The sequence below is a fragment of the Hipposideros armiger genome, unplaced genomic scaffold (assembly GCF_001890085.2).
Source record: "Hipposideros armiger isolate ML-2016 unplaced genomic scaffold, ASM189008v1 scaffold_787, whole genome shotgun sequence".
Classification (NCBI taxonomy): domain Eukaryota; kingdom Metazoa; phylum Chordata; class Mammalia; order Chiroptera; family Hipposideridae; genus Hipposideros; species Hipposideros armiger.
Genome location: NW_017732137.1, coordinates 314424 through 341619, shown reverse-complemented (window position 1 = coordinate 341619; position 27196 = coordinate 314424). Strand labels below are relative to the sequence as shown.

The window sequence follows — 27196 nt, the reverse complement described above, 5'->3', positions numbered from 1 at the left end:
GAAATGAGTTACCATCCACAAGAAGTACTAAACCGGATTCTTTATCTAGGATATCAGCAACAACTGCTTCACATTTTAAACTTCCTAAAATGAAAAGTAAAATAAATAAATAAATAGGCCGTTTTAAAGATCACAGGTTACTATTATATTGAGACATGAGAGAATTTAACATAATTTTCACTGTAAGTTCAACAAAACTAAAAATTAAGGTTTGAAATTATTTTCAATATAATGTTGAATAATTCAACATTAGAGGCAATCGGAATACCTGAGTCACTAAATTTAAAACATCAATAATTCTGATAAATCAGGTTTTAAAAATAACAATTTTCAATCATTCAACAAACATCTGTTAAGCACACAAGCAATACCATTTACCCCATTCTCCTCCAAATCTCTACTCTACTGGCTTCAATAAGACATTGTTTCTCTCTAATCACTTGGGGTTTTTTTATGGGCTCTTCTTCCCATCATTTAACTGGTGATGTCTTGACAGGTTACCATTGTCTGGGGGTGAACTCATCATTGTTTTCTCAAACCTGCTTTTCTCTTGTGTCCCCGATAGAATGAATCCATTCCCACCCAGCTGCCCAGCCCAGAACTTTGAGCATCACCCCAAATCACAAAATAGAGTCAAGTGTGTGGCAAGACTTGAATATGTGGAGAATGGGAGAAGCTAGATTATACTAAAAGTTTTGACTTCATCCTTAGGTCTATGGATAGTCACCTGGGGTTTTTACTAGGGAAGTGACAAACACATTTGCATTTTGGAAATAACATTCTGGCTGCAGTGACAGGAATAGCCCAGAAAGCAAGAATGGAGGCAGAGAGAGCACTTAGAAAGTGAGAGGTGATGGTAGCCTAAATGAAGAAATAGAAGGATTCTAGATGTACTGAGGGGAGAGAATCTAAGAACTTGGTAACTGCCTGGATGTGCAAGGTGTAAAAGAAGCCAAGGATGATATCCACATTTGTCACTTTCACCTCCTAAATAAATAGCTCACTAATCCACCCACTTCTTACCATCTCTCCACCCTAGCCCAAGCGACCGTCATTTCATTTGAATCACCCCAACAGACTTCTAACTAGGTACCTGCATGTCCACTCAGATATACATTAAAACATGTTCTATACATGTCTGAGGCAATTTTTTTCCCCCAAGTCAAATCTGAGTGTAACTAACTATTCTTCCCAACCACATCACCGCTACCTCTCCCCACCACTGCCCAAGGTTCTTGTGAGAAACATGAAACTCCCTAACATGATCTACGTGGTACTATTCCCTCCCACCACTATCAGGCTCTGCAGCCACTCTGGACTTCCTCTGCTCCTCCTCATCTATGCCTCTCTGTTTCTCGGGGGCTTTCATACCGGCCACTGGCTCTGTCTAGAAGGCTCTTTTCTTTCCTTCTTTGCCTAACTTCAAACCTACCTGAAATCTTTCTTTCAAATCTCATATCAGTTCCTGAGATCACTTCCATTATCAACATGATAATGTCAAATCCTTCTATTTTTAAGTTCTAATGGTATCAGGTATGTTTCGTCTGTAACGCTTATCACATGTAGTTGCAATTCTGTATTTAGTTTTGTGGTTATTGATTACTGGCTACCCTCCCCATCAATCAGGTTACATGCTCCATGACGGCAGAGTATAGATTTGTTTCTGTTACTCCATTTATTCACAGGCCGAGTAGAATGCCTAGAGCTTAGCAATTAGCCAATAACTGATGAATTAGTGAGAGATGGGGATCCAGATGACCAGCTCCAAGTTCAGTCAAACACCAACCTACTCTCTACATGTCTCCACAATTCCTTCACTTACATCCGCACTTACGTCCACAATCCTATTCAATCAACCATGGTCTCTTAGCTAGGTTACAAAAGTCTCTTACAAAATGTATTCCCTCTATCTCATTCTCTTCTAATCCAAGCATTACAAAGATGAGCCAGAGTTGATGCTTTCTAAAATCCACATTTGATCATATAATTCTCTCCTGCTGATAATCCTTCAGTGGCTATTGCTTTTAAAATAAAATCCAAACTTCTTCATCTGACTCTCAAGGCTTTTCAAGACCATTTTCTCTCTCTACTCTCATATCTTGCTTCCCTCCCCAACCTCTCTTTAAGGAAGCATGAACTATTTTCGGTTCCCCAACAGTCAATCCTCTTTCTCACTTCCAAACCTTTGGCGTATTTCTTTTGCCTAAAATATTTTTCATTCTCTTCTTAACGTGGTTAACTCCAAATATCAGATCTCAGTTTAGATTTCATTTCTATGAAAAAGTTTTCCTCAACCCCTCAAGTTGCGTTCCAGGTTAGTTGAGTTCCACTGTCTTATGTTCTCCTGGGCCAACCTTATACGTCTCCCATTATAACATATTGCACAATACTTATCAAATGCCCATTATCTCTATTCATCGTTAGACAGACTCTAAGCTCTATAAAAGATAATGTCTTTTCATGGTTATGTTACCAACCCTTAGCAGAATGCCTGCATAAAATAGGTACTTATTAAACATTCAATGGTTGAATAATGACAATTGTTTTCTTTCTACACTTTTCTGTAATTTCCAAATAGTCTTTGAGAACATGTTATTTCATACTTTGTAAAGGTTAAATCTACCCTAAGAATCAAAACCACAGCTCCAAAAAAAAAACCAAGAAAGCTCAGAAAAAGTTATTAATAAAAATAAAGGCTCTCTAACAGGGGAAAAAACAAACAAAAAATCCAACAGCTCCACAAGGTTCTATTTTGGGACTTTGGCATAATAATTACATCTGCAAAATGCTTATAGTTCATTAAGCACATTTATATATACTAACATTTGATGGTCACATATTCCCTGTCAGAGAATCAAAGTTGGTAGCATTATCAATCTCACTTTCCAGGTGAAATTGTTTTGCCCTAGTAACAGAAATTACCTTGAGAAAGAAGTAAGTCTAATAAAGAAAGATATCCAGCAGACACATAATAAAGGTCAAACTTTTATTTTTTTATTTTTTTATTTTTTTTAGCTGAGCCATCCTGCCACCTGTTGGCAGCTCAGCGACTGCTCAGCTCAGGCCGGGACTCGAACCGCTGTTGCTCAGAGCTCAAACTCTTGAGCGAGCTCTTAACCAACTGAGCCACTCAGCCGGCCCAAGGTCAAACTTTTAAATCCAGAAAAACTAGAGACCAGTATATCCTGGACTAGAACATGTTCTGGTTCATGATGGAAAATAAAAGTGCTGCTGTTACGTTTCTTGTACTTCATCTAATGCTTATATTTTTACCACAAGGAGCAGTAAATCAGCCTATGGAAGTACCTCTGCAGCTAACAAGTGAGCTACTAGGATATACAGAGATATTGACATGAGCCTCCTAATGCTCGAGATCCTATGTCTCATCAACAGGTGTGTTTTATAGAGAGATTATAAATATTGGTCAAACCTTGGTTTTCTGCAGTTAAAAGAAACCATAAGTATCTTGAATTTTGAATATTCATATTTACTAGAGAGTAAACTTTAAAACTACTTAAAGAAAATGCACAGTAGTTAACTGTAGAAAAAATAATTCATGAGAAACATACCTTGAGGTTAAGGAGGTACAAGAAATTAAGAAAAGTATTTTCCACACCTTCCTATTCATATCAATGTTCAGTTATAATCATTTTTGAGTATATGTCTAATCTCTCTTCACATTTAAAAATCTCTAAAGGCAGAAACCTGTCTTACGCATTTCTACTTCCCTTATATCATTGGTTCCCAAACAAACCCATGTTAGGCTGGCTGCATACAAAACATATAGGGAGCTTTCTAGCCTCCACCAACACCACCAGCACCATCATACCATGAACACATGACACACACATGCACACAAAATCTCCAGGGTAGGGGTTCAGAATCCCTATTTTATTAAAAATAACAGGTAATATAATAACAGGTGACTCTGATATGCAGTCAGGCTAGAAAATTATCTAAAACCAAAAACTGTGCTTTCTACATGGCAGGTATCCAGCAAATACCTGATGAACACACAGTCCCCACACACGGTGCACTGCCTCAGATAAAAGAGCTGTGTGAAAAGTTATGCTGTAACATTAACGCTGAAATAAAGCTACTCAGCCGCAAGCAATAAGAATCTCATACATTTTTTAGTAAAATAAGAAAATTGAGGAAAAAATTAAAGTACGATTCTAGCTACTTGCTGACCTCTATATTATATAATGTAAGATGATACTTTTTTTAATTTTACCATCTTATATGGGGTCAGTATATAATTAGACAATATTCTGACAGCAGAGTAGTAAAACAAAAGAAATATATCAAATTACAGTAAAACAATAAAAAGAGAAGCTTTACTGAACAAGTAAGATGATATAGAGAAAAGTAAAGCTGATTAAGGAAGATTTAGTTTTATTTACTCTAAAAGAAAATAAGAAAAAGCCAATTACAAAAAAAATCTGTATCTTTTAATATTGTTTGCTTTATGAAAATCAGCATCACCATAAGTACCTGAGAAAATAATGAAGAACCACATTTATAGGAATCATAACTGATCATATATAATGACTTAGAACACACACACACACACACACACACACACACACTCCTTTCAGGTGTTAATAAAACAAACATCAACACAGATAAACTATTAATATTTTGAAGTAATTTATTAAATAACACTATTAAAGGACAAGGTTCAATTAACCTAACCAAAACAGGTACTAGTTAATATCAACCTAATTTAATGGCTGACAAGCATATAATTAATTTGTGATACAGTTTATGCAGGTCACTGTATGCCAATTTAACATATTGACATAGTTTGGAAGGTTGGTCAGAAAATAAACTGATATGATTACGGAATCAGTGTATCCAGAACTCACCTGCTCTGGGAAGTGGTTTATATAACTCCAAGTACTGCTCCCCATGAAGAACCTATGTCAGAGGAAGCAAAATTTCATTAGCAGACTCGCTTTTTCCACAGGTTCTGCCTGTGGATATTGCCAATCACAAGTGACATTTCACTGTCCACACGCTCACCTCACAAATTCCCTCAAATTACCTGTCTCAGTTTGGCGTCTACTTCTTAATCATGATTCAGAAATAATCACAATTCAGTCCTCCAATCTAAAGACTGTCAGCTCTTTTGGAGCAGAGAAGATATCTTATATATGTGCTCTTTATTGACATTCATAAATCCTTGTTGACTGATAATTATGAATTATTTGCCAATGGAGACCCTAAACTAAGCTGTATTTCCTGTGCTTATCACTATGCCTGGAACATACTGGGTATCTGATAAATATGTATTTAGAAGAAAAATTAACAAAATGACTAATGCTAGTAATGTCAGGTCACACATATCAAACACAACCAAAACAGAAATATAAACCTTACAACCATATTCAAAGTAAAAGCACTATCAGTTTCAACATTTCCTCAGTATAATAGCTTGTAAATTATCTACAAAGAGTAGATACTAAGAACATGTAACTTTATAGCCACTTAACCTCAATGTACCAAAGCAAGAATATAACAATATGTGTAGGAAAACAGTAGTAAGGGAAAAACACAAAACCTGACCCACATATCCAAATGTCCACATTTTACTGCCATGGGACAGCTCAGTTCCCAGTCTTCCTCAGAACCCAGAATAAACCACTATAAACTGTTTTATTAATGGACAAACACACATAGAATGTGATGTTTATCAATCACATTTAAATAAACAGAAAAAAACAAAATAAAGGTATTATGTATACCTTTGCCAAGTTGATTGAAAGCCCAGGAATCTCTGCTAATCCTCCAGACATTATAGATTTCTGAGCTAAAATAACTCCAAAGGTAGGCAAACAGGAGAAGTCAGAATCTCCTTCATAAATAAATTTCAAATCCTTTGGTTCCTTGATTGATGCTCCGACTCCGAGGGCATACATAATAGCTTCCATTTCTGTGTAAGCCGAAGAGAATGGAGCAAGTTTATGGCCAATAGCATCAACCTACAGGACAAAATTATAGAAAATAATTTTTTCACTCATATTTTCAAATCTTTAAAATTTTAACTTTTCAAAACTATTAACTGCTTATATACCTAGTTTTGCTTTTGAAAAGATATGATTAGAATGTCACTGTAGTGAATTTAATAGAGTATTATAATTGCTTCATTACATGATTTTTTAAAAATAGAAACCAATTAGATAATGTGTAGAAAAGAACTTCATTTACAGGTGAGTACTTTTTTATTGCTTGCTTCTTGCTAAGAGATAGTATGTCTCATCTTCAACTTTCCTATCTCTGATCTGGAAAGCTCTGTTAATTCAGCAACTATTAGCTACCCAAAAATATAAAAAATAATGACTTTGTTATAAATAGGGATAGTGAATTGCCCTATAGGATCCATTGTATAAAAATTCACTGTAGGGCCGGCCGAGTGGCGCGTTGGTTAAGAGCTGGCTTGGGATGCCAGAGGGCCCCGGTTCGGATCCCACATATGAGGGCCAGTGACACTCAACCTGGAGCTGGGTTGCCATGAGTCGCCGGCGATGGCATAGGCTACAGCCCCTGCTGTAGTGGGTTGCCATGGGCTACTGTGTGTAGCCAGCAGCCTGTGCGAGCGGCTGTCCAGAAGCCGGCGGCTGTCCAGAAGCCGGCGGCTGTCCAGAAGCCAGCGACTGATCTGCCTCACCCCAGAAGAGCACAATGACAGTGCCAACTTGGGCCAGTGAAGCAACATCCTCCACAACTAGAGTGAAAAACAAAAGGACAGCAACTTGTCTGTTCCCCTTCCCCCAATTCCCCAATTAAAAAAAAAAAATTTTCACTATAAACAGATGAGCAAAACACTGCTTAACGCCTGTAAATTAGACTGCCTCATAATGGTTTTAGTTAAAGTGAGATTTTACCTGATGTTCCTTCCCAGGAACGTCCTTTATCTAATTGGATGTTATTTTTCTATTTAGTGATGTTATGCCCAGCTAATGTGTGAAGCATATATTAGGTTATAAAAGAATGATGCCCAATTTTCAATCGCTTTCATTCTAAAGCAGGCATTGTAAAACAACGGCTGAGAGCTAAGACTTGTTTTTACATTTTGAAAGAGTGGTTAAAAAAAAAAAAAGAAAATCAAGAATATGTGACAGAAACAGTATGTGCTCCAGAAAGCCTAAAATATTTACTACCTAGCCCTTTACCAAAGAAGTTTGCTAACCGCTATTCTAAAGTAAAATCACACTTATAAACTGATCACATTCTCAGGGTTAAAATTAGATTAATTTTATCACTATGTCAGTACTATGTCACAAAACACCAAAATCAAATGTGTCAAATGATTTATTTCATACTATTTATGTACTATAAGCTTTTTTTTTTAAGGATAAGTATAGGAAACAGTAAGTCGGCAAACTTCACGTGGGCTACAACCACAATTCTATTAGCATTTCTGACACAATGGGAGGCTTTTTACCTGCAGCCATGTTGAATTGAAATATTTCCAAAATACAATCTATCAGTGCTTTTCCTTAAAACGAATGACTCAGAAGAGGCAATAAAATAAATTATCCTTTTCTAAAAAGTTAGAAAAATAGTGACTAAACTAGGATTATCAATGATGCTCAAAAAAAAATAAAAGGCGTCTAATTACACTGAAGAAGAGAAAGTAAAAGGTACATTTATTATTTTAGCCTTATATTCATTCAAATTCTATAAATATTTACTACATATTTTATGAAAAGTTTTGCGATCACTTATATATCCTATTTAACACTAAATTAATAGCTTGGAAAATAACATTTTGTATGAAAGGAAAGAAAAGAAAAAAGGAAAAAGAGCTCTCCAGAGAAGGCACAGTTTTAGGCTTTTTCCCCACTTACAAATCCTGATGTGGCTGTTGATGATGCCGCCTGACTGGTATGATTTGTCGAAACTCTTCCATCTGAACCTATTTTACCTGTAGTTTCGACTATACTGCCAACTGTATCTAAAAAAAAAAAACAACATTAAAAATGCTTTTGTTAAAGACGTGACTTAAGAAAAGCTACAATGTGCTAGATAATTATTCCTATGACATTCAGCAAGCCTGCTGAAGGCTCTTCCCGGGCACTCATGAACTCAATCTATGATGGCAGGCTATTACAGGCAAAAATGGTAGACTTTGAAACAGACCAAAGACAACTAACTGGGTGTTTTCAATGAAAAACAAGGCATTGTCCAACATACTCTTCACACGTTAAGATTCTAAAGAGGCTCTGCGTTTTGCAACGTCTCTGAGATTTTACAACTCTGTCAAGTGGGATCTTTGTCCACAGAAATGCAATTTCTGTTTGGTGGAGGGACAGCTAATGTTCCTTCTCTCCCCAACATCAACACCCCTCATCTAGAATGGAACAAGCTGAAGCTTACCCACCCCACCACGCTGGTCTCAGTACAAGTAACAGCTCTGAAGATAGTACTAAAAATTCTCCCAGAGAAAACCATCATGACCAGTGACTCCAGACAGGTTTCAGAAACTGCTCTTCTGGGGTCTATAAGGTTAATAAAGGAGACTCGTGAAGCAGCCATATATGTCATACAATTCCAAAGGTTCTGGGACCTAACGAACGTCAGAGATATGGGCCTCCTTCTAAACTCAGACAAAAACTATAACCAAACTACAGAACGTGAGATGATCAGGGATATCGGCCCATCCTGCTGACTCTAGTGGACAGGCTTCCTGTCTACTAAGCCACTTCTTACCACCCTGTTCCGATTGCTAGAAAGGAGGCTATCTGACTGAAAGCCACCTTGGTACAGGCCAAAAGTACTGCACTAAGAGACAGACAACCTGAGCTAACACTTGCCTCCAACACTGAGAAAGCTTGGGCCAGTGATTTAGTTCATCTGGAAGTTAATTCATCTGCAAAATGAGAACACTGGAATAGGTGCTCTGGAAAGTCTCAATTCTATAAAAATGCAAGATTTTTTCCCCCAAGTGTACTTCAAATACTAGAGGTATCTTGTCATTTACAATTACATAATTCATTTAATTAGCTTTTCTTTTATGTTAGTCTAATACTTTTAAGGCAATAAGGTGGAACACTGACATTAAAGAAAAGTTTTTAATATACTTCTTCCTTTTTCCTTTCATTCATTTTCAATGACAGGTGACTGTTCTTCATAGACTAAATTTATCTCAAATATCAAAATACAGAATACAGAAAATGCTATCATTAACGACATAACAATCATGTTATCATCTGATTGAGAAAAGGCATAATAAAATTTCAGTGAGTACTCCAGAAGTCAGGAAAGGGTCATTAAGGAAAGGGGGGAAAAACCCCCAAAATATTCATTTTTCAGATATATTCTTCTATCAAACATTATATATAAAATTGCTAAAAGTAAAAAAAACCCAAATTTTTCTGTAAAATAACCCGAATTCATGATCTTTCCTAGAAAGGTCCTTTAACATTCATGTACTATAAGCATATGTGAGTTATACTAGAAAAACTAATGTGACTTTTATTTATCCATTCCTGTGATACATCATAGATGATTCAATAATTCAAGGTAACAAGCATTTACTAAATCCTTTCTATGACTTCTGCACTATGATAGCACCAAATACCAAACAAGCACATACAAGACAGTCTCTGCTGCCAAAGGGATTTACTATGCAGTTAAGAATCCATAAACTTAGGAAACAAAAGCACTGGAAAGTAGTTATGAGTCAATGCTCAAGGGGTAAGAATTCAGCTAAGAAAGAGATCAGTGTAGCCCAGGATAACTGGGGAGGTTGTGTTGAATATCTGAGCCTTGAGTTTTTCTAAAGAAGCACTAATGAAAGGAAAAAGGGGCATTTTAGAAAGACAGAGAAACAGTCACAAAGACCAAGTACTAAAACAGCAAAATCTATTCACTAGACAGAAAAGAGCCAAGTCTAAATAAAACAGGCTTAAATAAACATTTTAGAAGATACAGAAAAATCAGGTCATATAAGGAGCACAGGGTTAGATAACGGAAGACTTTGAAACCAACCATTAGATGGGGAACGGATGCATTCAGCACAAATGGATACCCCTTCATACCATCCCCCAACCACACACACCACAAAAAAACAGGATTATAAAAAAACTGGAAAACTAACAGTGAGAGTGACATACCTGTCTTAAATTGGAAGAGTTCTAATACATACAAGAGCAGAAAATGTACTCTAGATGATTCAAGTGTCTAAGTCACCACAGTTAAAATAACGGTAGAAGGCAATTCCATAAGAGGAGAGATCGCCTCTGGTTCCCCAAGCAGGACGGAACTGACTTGCGGTGCTTTACCTTGAATTTTCTGAGGCTTGCTGGCATTTTCAAAGTCACATATCTTCATCCAGTTAGCCTTCACTGCCTCGGGATTCATTGGCTGATTCTTCTCTCTTACAACGGCTCCAAGGGTTCGCTCCCAGCGTACTGGTTATAGAAACAAAACTAAGATACTGACACAGTTTAAGTAAATGACAGTAAAATTCATAAGAGCCCCTTGAATTTTTTTTTTTAACTTTCAGAAAACGGATTCTAACTTCTAAAGAGTTTTACTACATACCTTAAAATGCACTTTTCCTAAAATAACAAACCCATTAGGATAATGTCATTAAAACATATATACATATTTGAAACTGAAGGGAAAAACTTCTCTTCTGACTATGCCAGGCACTACTAAAAGCAGAATGAAATGCGGAATCATAAAAAGTTAAATTATATATTTTCATCCCAAAAAAACTGACTACATGACCACAGATCACTTGGGAAATATACTTCAAGGTAACAGAACAGAGCGTTGTTGGATAGTGAACTGAGGACTAGTGGTGATAACAGGTCAAAAATTCCATAGAGCCAAATTACTATATCAGATAGTCCCACATAATTCTCCCTTTTTCTCCCTTTGTTCTTCATCCTTTTCCACAGGAAGTCAACTGGAGCGTGGAGATTCGCAAAAATCACAAACAGTAAGAAAAAGCATGTGGGATGCCAGAGACATAGGAGGACAAACATCACAGAGAGAGACTGTGCTGTCTAAGGGAATAGCCAGTTCTCAATAAGACTGGGCAGGCCATGAATAAGGACTGCGACAGAAAGAAAATTAAACAGATGCTTGAAAATGCCACAGGCCTGCAGGACAACGTCCATGCTTTAGAATACCTGTTGGTGTAACAATGTTTGAGCTTGAATATGCATGCACTCGATCCAATGGTTAGGCATTTGACAAGATCTTTACCCAGCTTTAATTGGATATGTAGGTTTAAAGATATGGAAATTATGGCAAAGCAAAAAACGAAAGAGACTTACATTTTCCAATCCATCCTCCTCCAACCTACCAAAAAGACAGGAAAAACGTTATACCATCTGATGTGAAATCACTAATAGAATTTTAGAATTAAGACAACAGGCAACTATCTTACTAACAATATTAGAATGCTAGATGACAATGTATGAAAATAATACAGCTCTACAAAAGTCCACTGGCCCCCATGACTGCACTGTTCGTGTTATAAAGGATAAGTATAATACAAAGCAGCACAATGTAATAGAAATGCATGACTCTGATGTCAGAAACCAAGCTTTGATACCAGTTCTTCTACTGACTAGGAAGTCATCTGACTTCCCTAAAGCTAAGTTTCCCCTTATGTAAAATATGGATAATAATACACTCTTCATGAGGTAACTGTGAAGGTTAAACAATATATAAATAGTAAAATTGTCTAGCACATCACAGCCTCAAAATATATGTCCCTCTACAAAGGTCTCATGAATAAAAAAATTAAAAGCAAGGAAAAATAAAACCAGGATTTGACTTAATGAACTACATATAGTCAATTTAATGAAACACCTTAAATAAAGATAAAGCAAATGACCAAATACATTAAGTACCACACAGGAAGTTAAATTTTTTTCTTAGAAGTCATTCAAAGATATCCTCAGAAGAAAAAGTTTGATGTAAAGAAAATCTGTTTGTCATACCTTCAAACACCACAACTACAGTGCCACAACTGATCACACGAATTTCACATATATATGACAGGAGAAAATTAATCAGTAGACAGCACACCTCTCAGTGGCTTCACGCTCATGGGGTATGGCTTTTCAATCACCCTTTGCCATTATATTAACATGCACACACCTTTTATAATAGACTCATCAGTCTGGACGCTGTTAGAGTAGATAAATCAGCAGCGGTTTTAATAACAGGCACGAGATGCCATATTCTGCCATATTTTGGGAGTGAAGGAACAAGCTGCATGCCCCTCTCAGGTGCTAGAAACAACAGCTCAGCTAGCCAAGGAATCTGTATCTGCCACGCTAGTTACCCATCTAAACTTCGCAAACTAAGGGGCAAGTTACTTTCGAGGTTGGCGTCAGGATATTACACACACATCTTACTGTATTTTATTAATCATGCATACCAAATGTTCCTTACTAAAAATGTTCACAATATAGTAAAACAACACACAAAACTTCATCTATACACACTCCTAATTGTGCATGTGTGAGTGCGTGTATAAAATGCATGTCTACAAAAAGACCATTCATGTAAAATGCACAGCTAATAAAAGACTGGAGGAGGATACATAACAATATTAACTTAGTTATCTCTAAATAGTGGTAATGTGGGTGATTTCTATTTTCTTCTATATAATTTCCTGTGTTGTTGAAGTTTTCTACAAAAAGCACATACTTTTGTTGACAGAATTAATATAACTGTAAAAGATAAAAAGTTTTTAAAAATTCCCTAATGAGATAAAAGACAGGCTGCCCAGGGGGCCGGCTGAGTGGCTCAGTTGGTTGAGCTTGCTCAAGAGTTTGAGCTCTGAGCAACAGTGGTTCGAGTTCCGGCCTGAGCTGAGCAGCCGCTGAGCTGCCAACAGGTGGCAGGATGGCTCAGCTAAAAAAAAAAACACAAAAAACAAAACAAAACAAAAAAAAGACAGGCTGGCCAAATTTTGAGCTTTGTATGGCTTGACATTATTAAATTTTCCTCTTCTGTAAATTTAGAGTTGTAAAGTTCTTTCCACCTCTAATTTTCCACAATTCATATTCAATGGCTGTGATTCAGAAAGTGGAGGCACATAGCTCTGCTTAGACATGTGTAGACTTTTTTATTTACTTATCAGCTTTTTATTCAAATGAATCAGGCTAATACATAATTCACTTCAACTTGAGCCAGGTTATTTTGCTACCAAGAAATATTTTTGGATGTCATAGTATTCCTCATATGACAGGTTCACTATTAACAGAGAATCAAATAAAGGGGCGGGGGGGGGGGTGTCTTAAATATAACAGTTCATGCTAGAAAAAAGATCAAACTCAAATAAGGAATCGAAAATGTATATACTGGCATAAAGAGATAAAAAAATACTGACTACGGAGTGAAAACTGGGTCTCACTAGATAGTGGGATTATGTGTGGCTTTTACTGTTATAAACATTAAAAGTTTTGCAACACGGAAAAATAGAAGTTTATTTTTTAAAGTTAAGATAAGTAAGAAGTTGTTTTACTGATCTATCATACCCAGACTAAATTCCTACTATGCTGCTGTAATATTTAAAATTGAGGAGTGATGGCTATGCACTAGGTTCCTATGCTAAGAGTTTAAAAGTATAATTTCTAGTTGTTACAACAAAATCCCAAGGAAACCAAAGCTCAGGGAGGTTAATCTGTACAAAATTCCAGAAAGCTAGCAATGACCAAATCAAGAATCAAAACCTGGCCTGGCTGGGCCGGTAGAATGGCGCGTTGGTTAAGAGCTGGCTTGGGATGCCAGCTCTGAGCAGCAGAGTCCTGGTTCAGATCCCACATGAGGGCCAGTGACACTGGGCCCTCTACAGCTAAGATGGTGAACAACAGCTCTACCTAAAACTGGGCTGCCCTGAGGCGGCGGCATAGGCTGCAGCCCCTGCTGCAGTGGGCTGCCGTAAGCTACCGTGAGTGGCTGGCAGCTGGCGTGAGCTGCCATGAGCCATTGTGAGCAGCCATCCAGTGGCCGGTGAGCAATTGCCTCACCCGGGAAGAGTGCAGTGATAATACCAACATGGGCCAGTGACAACACATCCTCCACAACTAGACTGAAGAACAAAAAAGGACAGCAACTTGTCTGCTCCCCTTCCCCGATTCCCCAATAAAATCTTAACAAAACAAACAAACAAAAAATCTGGCCTGGCTGACTCTAATCCCTAAGCTCATCCTTCTCCTTTACCACTGAGCTTCTCTAACCAAATAACACTTTCTCTATTTGTTTGACTAAACACATGAAATGAGCCACATTTTTATTTGGTAAGAATATTAGAAATGAAAAACTAGATAAAAACAGAATTTATGAAGTTGCTGTTATTTTCTCAAAAAAGGACATTAATCAACACTTGTTTTAACCTTAATTAACACATAACCATAGTATTTAAAAAATATGCAAGAGGTGTCAACTGATGTAGATTTTTACAATGTGAACAACTGAAAATATCATTTTTAAATCACTTTTTTCTACTTAATTACACAAATATTACTTTGGGGGAAAGCAGGAAGGTTCAGAATACCTCAAACAAGCCACCATTTTCCTCACAACTCTCGTGGCAAAGCCAAAGAACCAGGGGTGCCACATAATCCGGCTTCAGAAATTCCATAATATCTGAAATAAACACCAAAAAAAAAAAGTGTTTAAACAAGCATACATATTTAATCAACCATATTACTTTCTGAGAACTTCTTACTTATAAAATTATAGGTAATTTAAATAAATAAGAAAAAAACTAAATATAATTAATTAACATTCAAGGCTTCTCAACATTTTCCATCCCAATGGGGACATTCCTAAAGCTCTCTCCAGCTTCTGACATTAAATACATCAAACATACTTTTCCAAGACAGGTAACATAATATTCAGGAGAAGACAAGTCAGAGCTGCCTAGGCAAAGACTGATGTGCAGTGCTATATGTAACGTGAAGAGCTCAGGTACCATCCAGTCTCAGAACTTCTTTGTTCTCCCAGCTACTTAACCAGAAGCTAGGCGGGAAAAAAAACAGCTCTACTGACAATTGTAATGGCAATAAGATAATGATGTGAAATGGACCTTGCGACCATTACTGATAAGTAACAAAGTGTAAGAAATATTTTCCCACTGCATCCTTTCTGTGAGCAACTTAATGGAACAGAAAAGTACTACACAAGGAGTATGAAGACATGGATTTTACTGCTAGCCCTGCCTTGCAGGCCACTTGGGACTGTGAGCACATCACTCAACTCCCCTGGCCCTGTGTCTTCATCAACAAGACGGTAAGTAAAGTGCTTTCCCTACCTCTTCCATCAAGTTGTTCCCAGGCTCAAATGAGATTCAATTTGTTAACATGCTTACTTTATAATCTTTACAGAATCCAATACTTGCAAATTTTAATCGTGAAATGACAAAACATAATTTTATATTAATATGCCAGAGTAACAACGATATTTACAATCTCCATAAATTGAAGAGCAGCTCCAAAAACTTTTCACTTTATAACCTCTAAAAGCTCTCCAGTATGTAAAAAGGCTAGTGGTACACTGTTCTCCACTCTCTGTTATAAGTATGAGGAAAAAACCAAAGGGAGATTCCAACCATATCAAATTACATGATAAAACAAATTCTTAACCTGCATATCATTCATCTCAAGACATAACATTCCTCTAATTTCCTTTATATAGTAATTGCAAAATGGCATGTTAAAAGATATTTATATAGAGATTTTGAAGTTTGAGTTGACTAACTTTATAGTATTGAATGCAACAATAAACACAAAATCCAACTCAGCATCCATTAGGTGAGAAAAAAAGAACATGTCACATGGAAAAAATATTTCTGCCTTGCATCTTATTTTACATATTACCACTAACAATGTATGTAAATATTCTTGCTTTCCAGTACTCAAAACACATTTCCAAACTCATAAGTTAGCTAGCATGTTATTCAACTCAATCTTATAAACAAAAAACAAGGCTCAACAGGGTAAGTGAAATTCCTGAGACTATCTCAATGAGATACCATTTCATACTCAGTAGATTGGCACATATTGACAATGCCAAGTTTGGGGAAGGACCAGACTGTAGAAAAGGGTTAACTCTGCAGGCCAAGGTTGCTTAAACTCTACACAATCCTAGAAAGGTCTGTCTTCAGGACTGGCCCTTGGCCAGCTCCTGGGGGGTGAGCTCTGAGCCTTGGAATAATCTGCCTACTAAGAGGGTTTTTGTATGCCTGAGCCCTTGGGCCATTCAGAACTATCTGTGATCAGATAGTGTATGCTAACCATGCGACTTATGATGAAGCCTATTTTTGCTCTGAGGGGCTGAAGTCTGAGTAGCAGAGGTCAACCATGCAGGGGCACGGGCTTACATGACTGACCACCAATAAAACCCTGGACACCAAGGCTCAGGCAGGCCTCCCTGGCTGGCAACACCTCACAGCATCAGGCCTGGTTTCTCCTGAATCTCACCCCATGTGCCTTGCTTCTCTGCTCATTTTAACCCGTATCTTTTCACTCTAAAAAACCATAACCATTACTGTAAGAGCTTTGTCTGAGTTCTGTGAATTCTAGCGCATCACCGAGCCTGAAGGTGATCCTGGAGATCCCTGACCCAACCAGAGACCAGTGAGAACTCTGGAACCATTGGCTGGATGTTAAATTGGCTTAACCTATTTGAAAATAATTTAGCATTATCTTAAGTTTAGCATTTATATATTCCATAACTCAGCAATTTTACTTCTAAGTACACACCCTAGAAAAATTATTGTTCATGTGACCCAGGACACGTGAACAAGGGTGGTAACACTGTAAAAAAAAAAAAAGGCAGCACTGTTCAAAAAAGCAAATAAACTGGACCCAAACCAAGATGTCCATTGATACCAATTAGATAAATTTACATAATAGGCTATCACACAGCAGTAAAAATGAGTGAACTATAGCTAAACATAACATGAATTAATCTTAGATATATAACACTGTGTGGAGAAAAATCAAAGAGCAATCCCTCCCTAAAAATATATAGTATATTACAATTTCATAAGGATCAAAATCAAGCAAACCAAACAATAGAGTGTTTAGCCATGTATTTATTATTTTTTTAAGAAAGGGTAAGGAAATGAAAACCAATCATTTTCTTTAAGTGATTACATCTTGGGGGAAGCAAGGGATTTGGGATGAAAGGGTAACAAAGATAGATGCCAGTTTTGGGGTTGCATGACAGCTAGTCTTAAAGATGGCCCCAGTGATCCCCATCTCCTCATGTTCACCCTTTTTTACAGTCCCCTCCCACAATATATAATACCAGAGTTGGTCTCTGTGACCAACAGGACAGAAGTGATACTATGTCACTTCTGAAATTAAAAGATATTGCCAACTTCTGTCCTGGTGACTGTTTCTCTCTTTCAAATTATTAGCTCTGATGGGGAGCCAGCTGCTATATCAAGAGTAGTCCGCTAGAGAAACCCACATGGTAAGAAACTGAGTCCTCCAGATAACAGCGAGGAAGGAATGGAAGCCTCCTGTCGTGTGCACGTATGAGCTTGAAAGAGGATCCTACAACCCAGCAAGCTTCTGAGTGACTGGAGTCCCAGCAACCAGCTTCGTTAAAACCTCATTAGAGACCCAGAACCAGAACTTCCCAGCTAAGCCACTGAAGATTCTAGACCCCAGAAACTGTGTGAGATAGTAAATGCTTGCTGTTTAATCAACTAAGTTTTGGAGTAATTTATCACACAGCAGTAAATAACTAATACAGCTTGGGAAGTTAGTTCATGGGTCTTTATTCCAGGATTACGCTTCACTTCATGTAAGAAACATGTTAAGTTACATACATTACTTTCCAGTTACCAAATATATTTCAAAGAGGAAAAAGAAACTACAAATGTGTCCACATATTACTCATAACATATGGTTTTTACACATAATTCCTTTGATAGCCTATAAGTGATATTTCGGAGGAAGAGAAAAACAAAACTCTGGGGCAAAATAAATTTTCAGCTTTTTCTAAGCTATAAAAACTAAAAACCAAAATAAGGGTCCAAAATGATGGCGTAGAAAGACCCTGAACTCAACTCCTCCCACAAACACACTGAATATACACCTACACGTAGAGCAACTGAAGAACTGAGGGCTGAATGAACAGCTTCTGCACAAAAAAATGATAGAGGGACCATCCAGAGGAGGGTAGAAGATACAGAGACGTGGTAATGACGGGAACCCCATCTCCAGCACTGTGACCTGCAGTAGTGGAATCACTGAAGGGCCTGCATGTAGACTCAACCACCCTGGCGCAAAGCTAAAAAACAGCAGTTTATAGGAAAGGGCACATAGGCTATATGTAAAGGAAATCCATTTACAAAGTCTGGAGTGTCTGCCAACTGGGTGGGGAACCGCTGGAACCCTCTCCAGTATCATTTTTTAGGTTACCCCTTCACCCTGACAACATGGGCAGGGGCACAGTCCAGGCACTCTAGCTGGCCTGCCAAGGCTGTTTCGGTACGCCCCAGTCCCTGGTCCACACCAGCTCCAGCCATCCCCCAAAGATGGCTCCAGTGCCGAATGTCCAGGGACCCCACCAACCTGCACCCAATCCAGCCTCCTACCAGGGTACAACTGGCAAGTTATGTCCCAGGACACCCCAAGCCCGCACCTCCTCCAGATTTAGCCATCGTGCCAAGCAACCCTGACACAATGTACCCTGGGACACCCAGGCTCATGCCCACTCCAATTCCAGCCATCCCATCAAAGTGGCCCCAGCATGGCATGCCCCAGGACACCCAGACTTGCACCTGCGCTAGCTCCAGCCATCCCACAAGGGTATTCCCAGCACACTGTGCTCTAGAACAGCCCCAACCCATGCCCACTCCAGCTCCAACCATCACACCAAGATGGCCCCAACACAGAACATCCTGGGTCTCTCCCGAACCATGCCTGCTCCAATTCCAGCCAGCCTGCCAAAAAGCACCTGGCACACATAGTCTATACAGGGATTGCTCATATACAAGGCCACTCCTTCAAGACCGGAAGAGGGAGCTGTTTCGCCTAATTCATAGAAACAAACACAAAAAGTCAAACAAAATGAGGAGAGAAATACATACCAAACAAAAAAAACAAAACAAAATCCCCACACAAAAACACTAATAAAATGAAGATAGGTAATTTACCCTATAAAGAGTTCAAAATAATGGTCATAAAAATGCTCACTGAACTCAGGAGAAGAATGAAAGAACATTGAGAACTTCAGCAAAGAGAAAATATTAAGAAAGAACCAATCAGAGCTGAAGAATACAACTGAAATAAAAAAATACATTAGAAGGAATCAACAACAGATTACTTGATACAGAAGAGATCAGTATGGGCCGGCCGAGTGGCGCGATGGTTAAGAACTGGCTTGGGACGCGAGAGGGCCCTGGTTTGGATCCCACATATGAGAGCCAGTGACACTGCCCTCTGCAGCTAAGATGCTGAACAACAGCTCAACCTGGACCTGGGCTGCCGTGAGTCACCGGTGACGGCGTAGGCTGCAGCCCCTGCTGCAGTGGGTTGCCATGGGCTACCGTGTGTATCCAGCAGCCAGCGTGACCGGCCAGCAGCCGCAGTGAGCGGCCGTCCAGAAGCCGGCAACTGATCTGCTTCGCCTGGGAAGAGTGCAATGATAGTGCCAACTTGGGCCAATGAAGCAACGTCCTCCACAACTAGACTGAAGAACAAAACGACAGCAACTTGTCTGTTCCCCTTCCCCCAATTCCCTAGCGCTGTTCCCATCCCCCAATTCCCCAATAAAAATCTTAAAAAAAAAATAAAGAAGAGATCAGTAATCTGAAAGACAGAATAGAAATCACCCAGTCAGAACAGCAAAAAGAAATAAAAAATTTTAAATGAGGATAGTTTAAGGGCCCTCCAGGACATCAAGCACACTAACGTTCATGTTATAGAGGTACCAGAAGGGGACAAGAGAAAACTTCGCTAACCTGTGGGAGGAAACAGACATCCAGATTCGGGAAACACGGCGAGTCCTAAACAACATGAACCCAACGAGGTCTACATCAAGACATTTTATAATAAAAAATGGCAAAAGTTAAAAATAAAAAGAGAATCTTAAAGGCAACAAGAGAAAAACAACTTCTCATATACAAGGGAAACCCCATAAGACTATCAGCTAATTTTTCAGTAGAAACTTTTCAGGCCAGAAAGGAGTGGCAGGATGTATTTAAAATGCTAAAAAGAAAAAAAACTTATAACCAAGAATACTCTACTCTACCCCATAAGGTTATCACAAGGAATAGGAGAAGTTTCCCAGAGAAGCAAAACTAAAGACACTCATCACCACTAAATCAGCTTTACAAAAAAAATGTTAAAGGGTCTTCAAGTAGAAAGGAAAAAGCCATAACTAGAAATAAGAAAATACATATAAAAAAAAATCTCACTGGTAAATGCAAATATATAATAAAGGCAGTTGTTCAGCCACTTAAAAAGTCAGTATGGGGCTGGCCGAGTAACTCAGTTGGTTAAGAGCTTGCTCAAGAGTGCAAGCTCTGAGCAACAGGGTCCCCGGTTTGATTCCTACATAGGCCAGTGAGCTGCACCCAAGCTGAGCTGCCACTGAGCTGCCAAAAGGTGGCAGGATGGCTCAGCTGGTGAGAGCACGTGCTCCTAACGACCAGCCTGCCGGTTCGACTTCCACATGGGCTGGTGGCTATGCCCACCAGCAACTAAGACTGTACTCGGCACCTTGAGCTGAGCTGCCACTGGTGTGGCTCAGTGGATAGAGCGTGCCTCTTAACAAGAAGGCTGCTGGTTTGACTCCCGCATGGGATGGTGGCTACGCCCACCCGCAACTAACTGAACACAGCACCTTCAGCTGAGCAGCGCAACTGGACTTGGGGTTGAGCTTGCTACACCTTCCACAACTAAGATTGAAGGACAATAACTTGGCTGTTCCCCTTCCCCAATTCCCCAACACTGTTCCCTTCCCCCAATTCCCCAATAAAATCTTAAAAAAAAAAAAAAGCCCGTATGAAGGTTAAAAGATGAAAGTAGTAAAATCAACTATAACTACAATAAGTAGTTAGGGAATATAAGAAGATGTAAAATATGATGTCAAATACAAAATATGGTGGGGGAATAAAAATATAGTGCTTTTGGAATGTGTTAGAACTTAAGCAACTATCAGCTTAAAATATACTGCTATGTATATAGGTAGATATACATGAACCTCATGGTAACCACAAACCAAAAGCCTACAATAAATACACAAAAAATAAAGAGAAAAAACCCAACCATAACACTAAAGAAAACCATTAAACCACAAGGGAAGAGACCAAGAAAAGAAGAAACAGAGAAGAACTACAAAACAATTTTTAAAATGACAATAAATATACACTTATTAGTAATTATTTGTAAATGAACTAAATTCTCCAATCTGAAGACATATGGTGACTGAATGGATAAAAAAACAAGACACATCTATATGCTGCCTACAAGAGATTCACTTCAGACAGAAAGACACACACAGACTGAAAATAAAGGAATGAAAAAAGGTATTCTATGCAAATGGAAACAAAAAGAAAGTTGGGATAGCAATACTCATATCAGACAAAACAAACTTGAAAACAAAGACTGTAACAAAAGACAAAAAAGGTCATTTCACGATGATAAAGTTTTCAATCCAAGAAGACATAACTTTCATAAATATATACGCACCCAATATAGGAGCATCTAAATATATAAAGCAAATATTAACAGACATACAGAGAGTAATACAATAATAGGAAATGGGACTTAATACCCCACTTAGACCAATGGATAGATCATTCAGACAGAAAATCAGTTAAGGAAATACTAGCCTTAAACAACATATTATAACAGATATATACAGAACATTTCATCCCAATACTGCAGAATACACCAACTTTTCAAGTGTACATAGAACATTTTCCAGTATAGATCACATTTGGTCACAAAACAAGTCTTAATAAATTCAAGAATGCTGAAATCATATCAAGCATCTTTTCTGACCACAACAGTATGAAACTAGAAATCAATTACAAGAAAAAACTGGGGAAAAAAACAAGTGAAGACTAAACAACATGCTACTAAACAACCAATAGACAAGAAACTATTTATTTTAAAATAATTATTATAAAACAGTAAGAATGTTATTACCCCATTCTGTTAAATATAATACACACACACACACACACACACACACACACACACACACACACACACACACATTGGGTTGTCGGGAAAGTCATGACGCATTTTTGCAACGAAAAACATAGAAAAAATATGTCATGACTTTTCCGACAACCCAATATATACATATCTACCCATACAGAGAAAAAGAATGAAAGTTTATCTCAGTGTGATAGAATTATGGGTCATTTTAAAAATTTTTTCCTTTGTGCTTTTCTAAATTTTCTTTAATGAACACAAATTATATATGATACCTTTTTGATACTGTAAGGAAAATAATTTTGTAACTATTCAGAAAATTAAATGTTTTTACAAGCTCACTTCACACAGGTTTGTGGGTTATAGCACTAAAAAATCTTAAGTTACTTACCTTGAGGAAAAAGACTCTCGGTCATCCTCGATCCAGCAGTAGGGGCAATAGTGTTACAATGAATGTTGTTTTTCTTGCCTTCGATTGCAAGAGTATTTGCAAGGCCCAGAAGGCCCAGCTTTGCAGAACTATAATTTGCCTGGCCAAAGTTGCCATATAGTCCTGAAGCCGATGAAGTCATAATGATTCTAAAAGGAAAATCAATTCCCCCACGTCATCTTTTTTTTTTTTAATTAAAGTTTATTGGGATGACAATGGTTAGTCAAATTACATAGGTTTCAAGTGTACAATTATGTAATACATCATCTATATATCACATTGTGTATTCACCACCCAGTCAGTTCTCCTTTCATCACCATATGTTTGATATTGTTTACTCTCTTGTACCATACCCCTCCTCCCTTACCATCTGGTAACCACTAAACTGTTGTCTGTGTCTATGAGTTTTGTTTCTTTATTTGTCTTGTTCCTTTGTTGCTTTCAGCTTTACATCTTTACCATGTTTTGATAACATTACAACTCTAAGTTTTCTTTTTTTCTTTTTTGGTACTATTACACCTCAAGGGACTCAAAAGTGACTCTGTATACTGTTGTCATTAGGTTCTTACTGTCATGATTCATGTTATCTAAAATAACATTAATAACAAAAGTAATCTCTCAAAATTCAACTACAAGATTTAACTGTTTTAAAAAGAATCCCTGGTCAGAACCAAATTAATTCAAGTGTAAGAATGTACATTCATTATCTATTGAAAACAATAAATATTTATAAAAATTAAATAAATTGGCAGTATATAAGTTTAAACTGTGGTAAGAAATATTACATGAAGCAGTTCTAATTCTTTAGTCCTCATTAGTTTGCCCCTCTCCCTTCCTGGATAATATTAAATGCCTTATATTAAAATAATGCCATCTCATAATCTGACCCAATCTGACTCACTTTACTTAGTAGATCACGTAAAGTAAATCATATCATTTGCTTTCAGAAGCTGCTACGATCAGGGTAAGCTACAAATCTCCAATAAGAAGAGCTATCACAAAAGATTTACTTCTAGTAAATGTGTCCGAACCCTAAATTAACAGGAATGACCTTGACTTTAGAGTGCATGGAGCCACTAACAAGCTCTGCCATGCTGAGTCACTCACATAGACGTAATCATGAAAGTCCTACAGTAACTCTGAGTTTATAAAGACTAACTCATGTCTGACAAGTACCGCCTAGGAGGAAACAGCCACTCATCTCTCCCCAGTTGGTCACCGGATACACAAAACATTTTGGTTAGAGAATAAAGTATAGCTAAACCTTCAATGTATGTACTGCTTAAGTATCAGAGAACAACAGGAAAATCATTAATAATGAAAAGGAGGTGAAAAGAAATATAAAGCTGTTCAGCTCAGCTAATCTGTGACTATATGACCAATTTAATGAGAGAGTATGTGCCAAAACTACATTTACAAAGCCTACGCATATCTGAAGATGTTTTCCTCAATGTCAAAGCAATTTTCATACCCTGTACTCAAGAACCCACACACATCTCTAATCCCCCTTGAAAGCCACATGCTACTCTACCTTCCAAACTTCTGTTTCTTCATGTGATCCCATGCTGCCCGAGTGACTTGGAAGGCACCCCACAAATGAACTCTATGGATTATATCTAAAACAAAAAATTATTTGTATTATATATTTCATCAAAAATTCAACTAGGCATGTCTCAGAAACAACAATAAACAATGATTTACTTATAAACAGATGTTCATTTTATACCCAGCATTCAAAATCTATTATCACACTGCTCTCTGAGTAAATGTTTTTGCTTTTGTTCCAATTATGAAACTAATCAATAGCTCATACCCATTTTCTACATTATTTATTATAAAATTATTGAAATCCCTGTATATATTTTTAATTTATGCCTACTTACATAAAAATTCACTAATACAAATATCCAAGAATTTTACATATATAATTGGAGCGCAACACAAACATTAGTTATAAAGCATAATCATAAACAACAGTTTATCAACAAGAAATGTTTACAAAACACTCAGTATATCCCTATATTCCTATTTTTCCCAGGGTTTGTAAATGAGTGAGAGAGAATTGAGGGACAAAGGGTAGAAAATGGGAGGATGGAGGGGTGAGGGGAAGGGTGAGGAAGAGAGAGAAAACTATCTGTCTTCAGGGACGTTAATCCAATGAACAGACAACTTGGGGAATGACTCAGATAGACAAAAACCTCTAGACTGAAGTTTTTAAATTCAATTTATTTAGATTTAGAATTTTATTCTTTTAATTATCAAGTTTTAACCTTTATTATTTATTTTTCTTTCAATCTGGGGCCTCAACAAATGTTTTCACATGTGCCTATTAGAATAATGCAAGAGTGAAAAAAAGGAACGTAAAGACAAAAAAGCACAGGGTAGTTAGGAGTGGTGAGTGCAGGGTGAAACCAGAAAAGGAAACACCCCAGCTCCACCAGAGCTCAAAGGAAGGCACCAACATAAACCCCCCTTTGCCAACAAACCTTAACCTTTCTCAGCTTCTTTTTTACCCTAGTTGTTACAAGGGAAGAGGGACCTAAAAGCCCCTCTTTGCTCAACTCTAAGATACAAAGATATTGTGCTTCTTCCAAAAGAACTTCTAGCAGTACTCTCCAGAAGCACACTCTATAAACAATGATGTAATTCACCTCAGTCATCATGCCTGCCATTGTCTCAGCCACCACTGTTTGTTTTAGTTCTGATGGCCAATGAAAAGTAAGGGCAAAGAAGAGCAAATAGAAAAAAAATTTTCAAAACTGTGATTTGTTCATTGTCTAAACTCCATCTTTCCGACATGGCGTTCCTAATGGAAAAATTTCCTCCTTATTAGAAACTTCACAATTACATCTAGGTTTTTCCCATCCAGTTCCAAGAGCTCCATCATTTGAGTGCCAGGTTCCCTACCATAACCTGCTATACCTCTTGAAATAAGAATCATACAGCCCAATAAGCATGCTAACGGCTGTTAGAAAGAGTTAGTACTGCTAGAAAATAGAAAACAAATATACAAATAGAAACAAATCAAAAGGCACAAAATCCTTCTGTATAACTTTTGCCAACTGATTTAAAATTTTTTTAATTTATTGAATGTTTAAACAAATGGGCTATTTCCAACTGTTCATCATTTTGTTATAAAGCTTATTTATCACTTACATTAGAAGAAAATGTAGATAAAACCAAGTTTTTCCTTAAATGTATAAATTTATCAAATATTAAAAGGCTAAATGGATAGGTATGTTCCACAGAGACATATATTAAAAACAACTTACCCCAGTCTTCATCACTTATTCTACTAAAAGAACGGTCCCTCAGAATTCTAAAAAAATTGATATTGTATCGGTTAGAGGGCGAGTATACACTTAAAAAAAAAAAACAACTTCACATGCACATTACTAAAAATGAAAACAGAAATACTCACCCAGCATTGTTGATCACAACATCTGCAATATAAAAAGATCCAAGTCAGAAATATAAAAGTATGTTAATTTGCATTGGCTTAGAACTCACATTTCTTTCAAAATTGGTTTTATCCCCATGGAAAAGTACCAGGGGTGCTAAAAAAAAAAAATGTATACACATGACTTGTATTCATCTTTTGTTATCGGTATATATTGAGTATTACAATTTTAATACAGTTTTTTCCATTTATAAAATAAGTATACATTTTTTGGCACCCTCTGTATACATAATTGGTAAAAGTGCTTTCAGAACAAAATTTTATACCTATAGCAAAAAATAAAAAAATATGATTTACAAAACCACAGTATCACATTACATCAGTGCTTTCCTCTTTAACTTACATGTCTAAATTTTTCCGCCTCTATCTACCTTCTGTCATAATTCTATCAGCTTATTAATAGAATTAGCTATTGCACAACCCATAGGTTCTTAGGATTCAGTGGCAACCACAAGCCACTACTCATTTAACCTCAAAATTCATTCGGAAAGTTAAAAACCTTAAAAGATATCTTCTTGTCACTCAAAAGTCAAAAGCCCACAAAGAAAACCACTAAGAGTTAGAAACTGATATCCTATCTTAACACATAATTGTATTCTCACTATGAAAAGAGAGAAATGATTTTTTAAGGTTCAACTACCATCTTGTAGCTACTTTCACCCTATGACTTCACACCACTGTGGTCACTATCCCTCTGTCAGATGGTATGCGAACATGTCTCTGAAGAGCTCAACCACACATAACTAGAAAAATAAACATGGGGGTGAGCACATTCAAATTACAAAATTTAATATTTTTCATATTGTACACATGTTAGGCTTATCTGTAGTAATGTTTCCCTCTAGAATTCAATAATCTTTTTTTAAAATTGTGTGGAATTAAACCAGGGTGATTATCTAGAGAAGAATGACTAAACAATATATTAGAAAGGTTTCTTTAAAATGAAGATTTTTATTACACTGTTGACCCTTGAACAACACAGGTTTGAACTGCATGAGTCCACTTGTATGTGGATTTTTTTCCAATAAATATACTGGAAAAATGTTTGGAGATATGCAAAAATGAGAAAAACTCACAAACAAGTACTCACATAGCCTAGAAATAAAGAAAAAATTAAGAAAAACTTAGGTATGTCATGAA

General features: G+C 37.2%; 1 protein-coding gene across 1 annotated transcript in view; it reads right to left on the bottom strand.

The window, feature by feature from the left end:
- Positions 1-27196, bottom strand: part of HSD17B4 (hydroxysteroid 17-beta dehydrogenase 4) — an 85111-nt gene that overhangs the window by 36882 nt on the left and 21033 nt on the right. The window contains exons 5-15 of the mRNA XM_019628412.1: positions 26018-26039; positions 25869-25915; positions 24128-24212; positions 22558-22745; positions 14534-14625; positions 11295-11319; positions 10290-10418; positions 7854-7960; positions 5748-5984; positions 4869-4920; positions 13-84 (exon numbers count right to left, since the gene is read on the bottom strand). Coding sequence (XP_019483957.1) covers positions 13-84; positions 4869-4920; positions 5748-5984; positions 7854-7960; positions 10290-10418; positions 11295-11319; positions 14534-14625; positions 22558-22745; positions 24128-24212; positions 25869-25915; positions 26018-26039 — 1056 coding nt within the window. The remainder of the gene's footprint in view (positions 1-12; positions 85-4868; positions 4921-5747; positions 5985-7853; positions 7961-10289; positions 10419-11294; positions 11320-14533; positions 14626-22557; positions 22746-24127; positions 24213-25868; positions 25916-26017; positions 26040-27196) is intronic.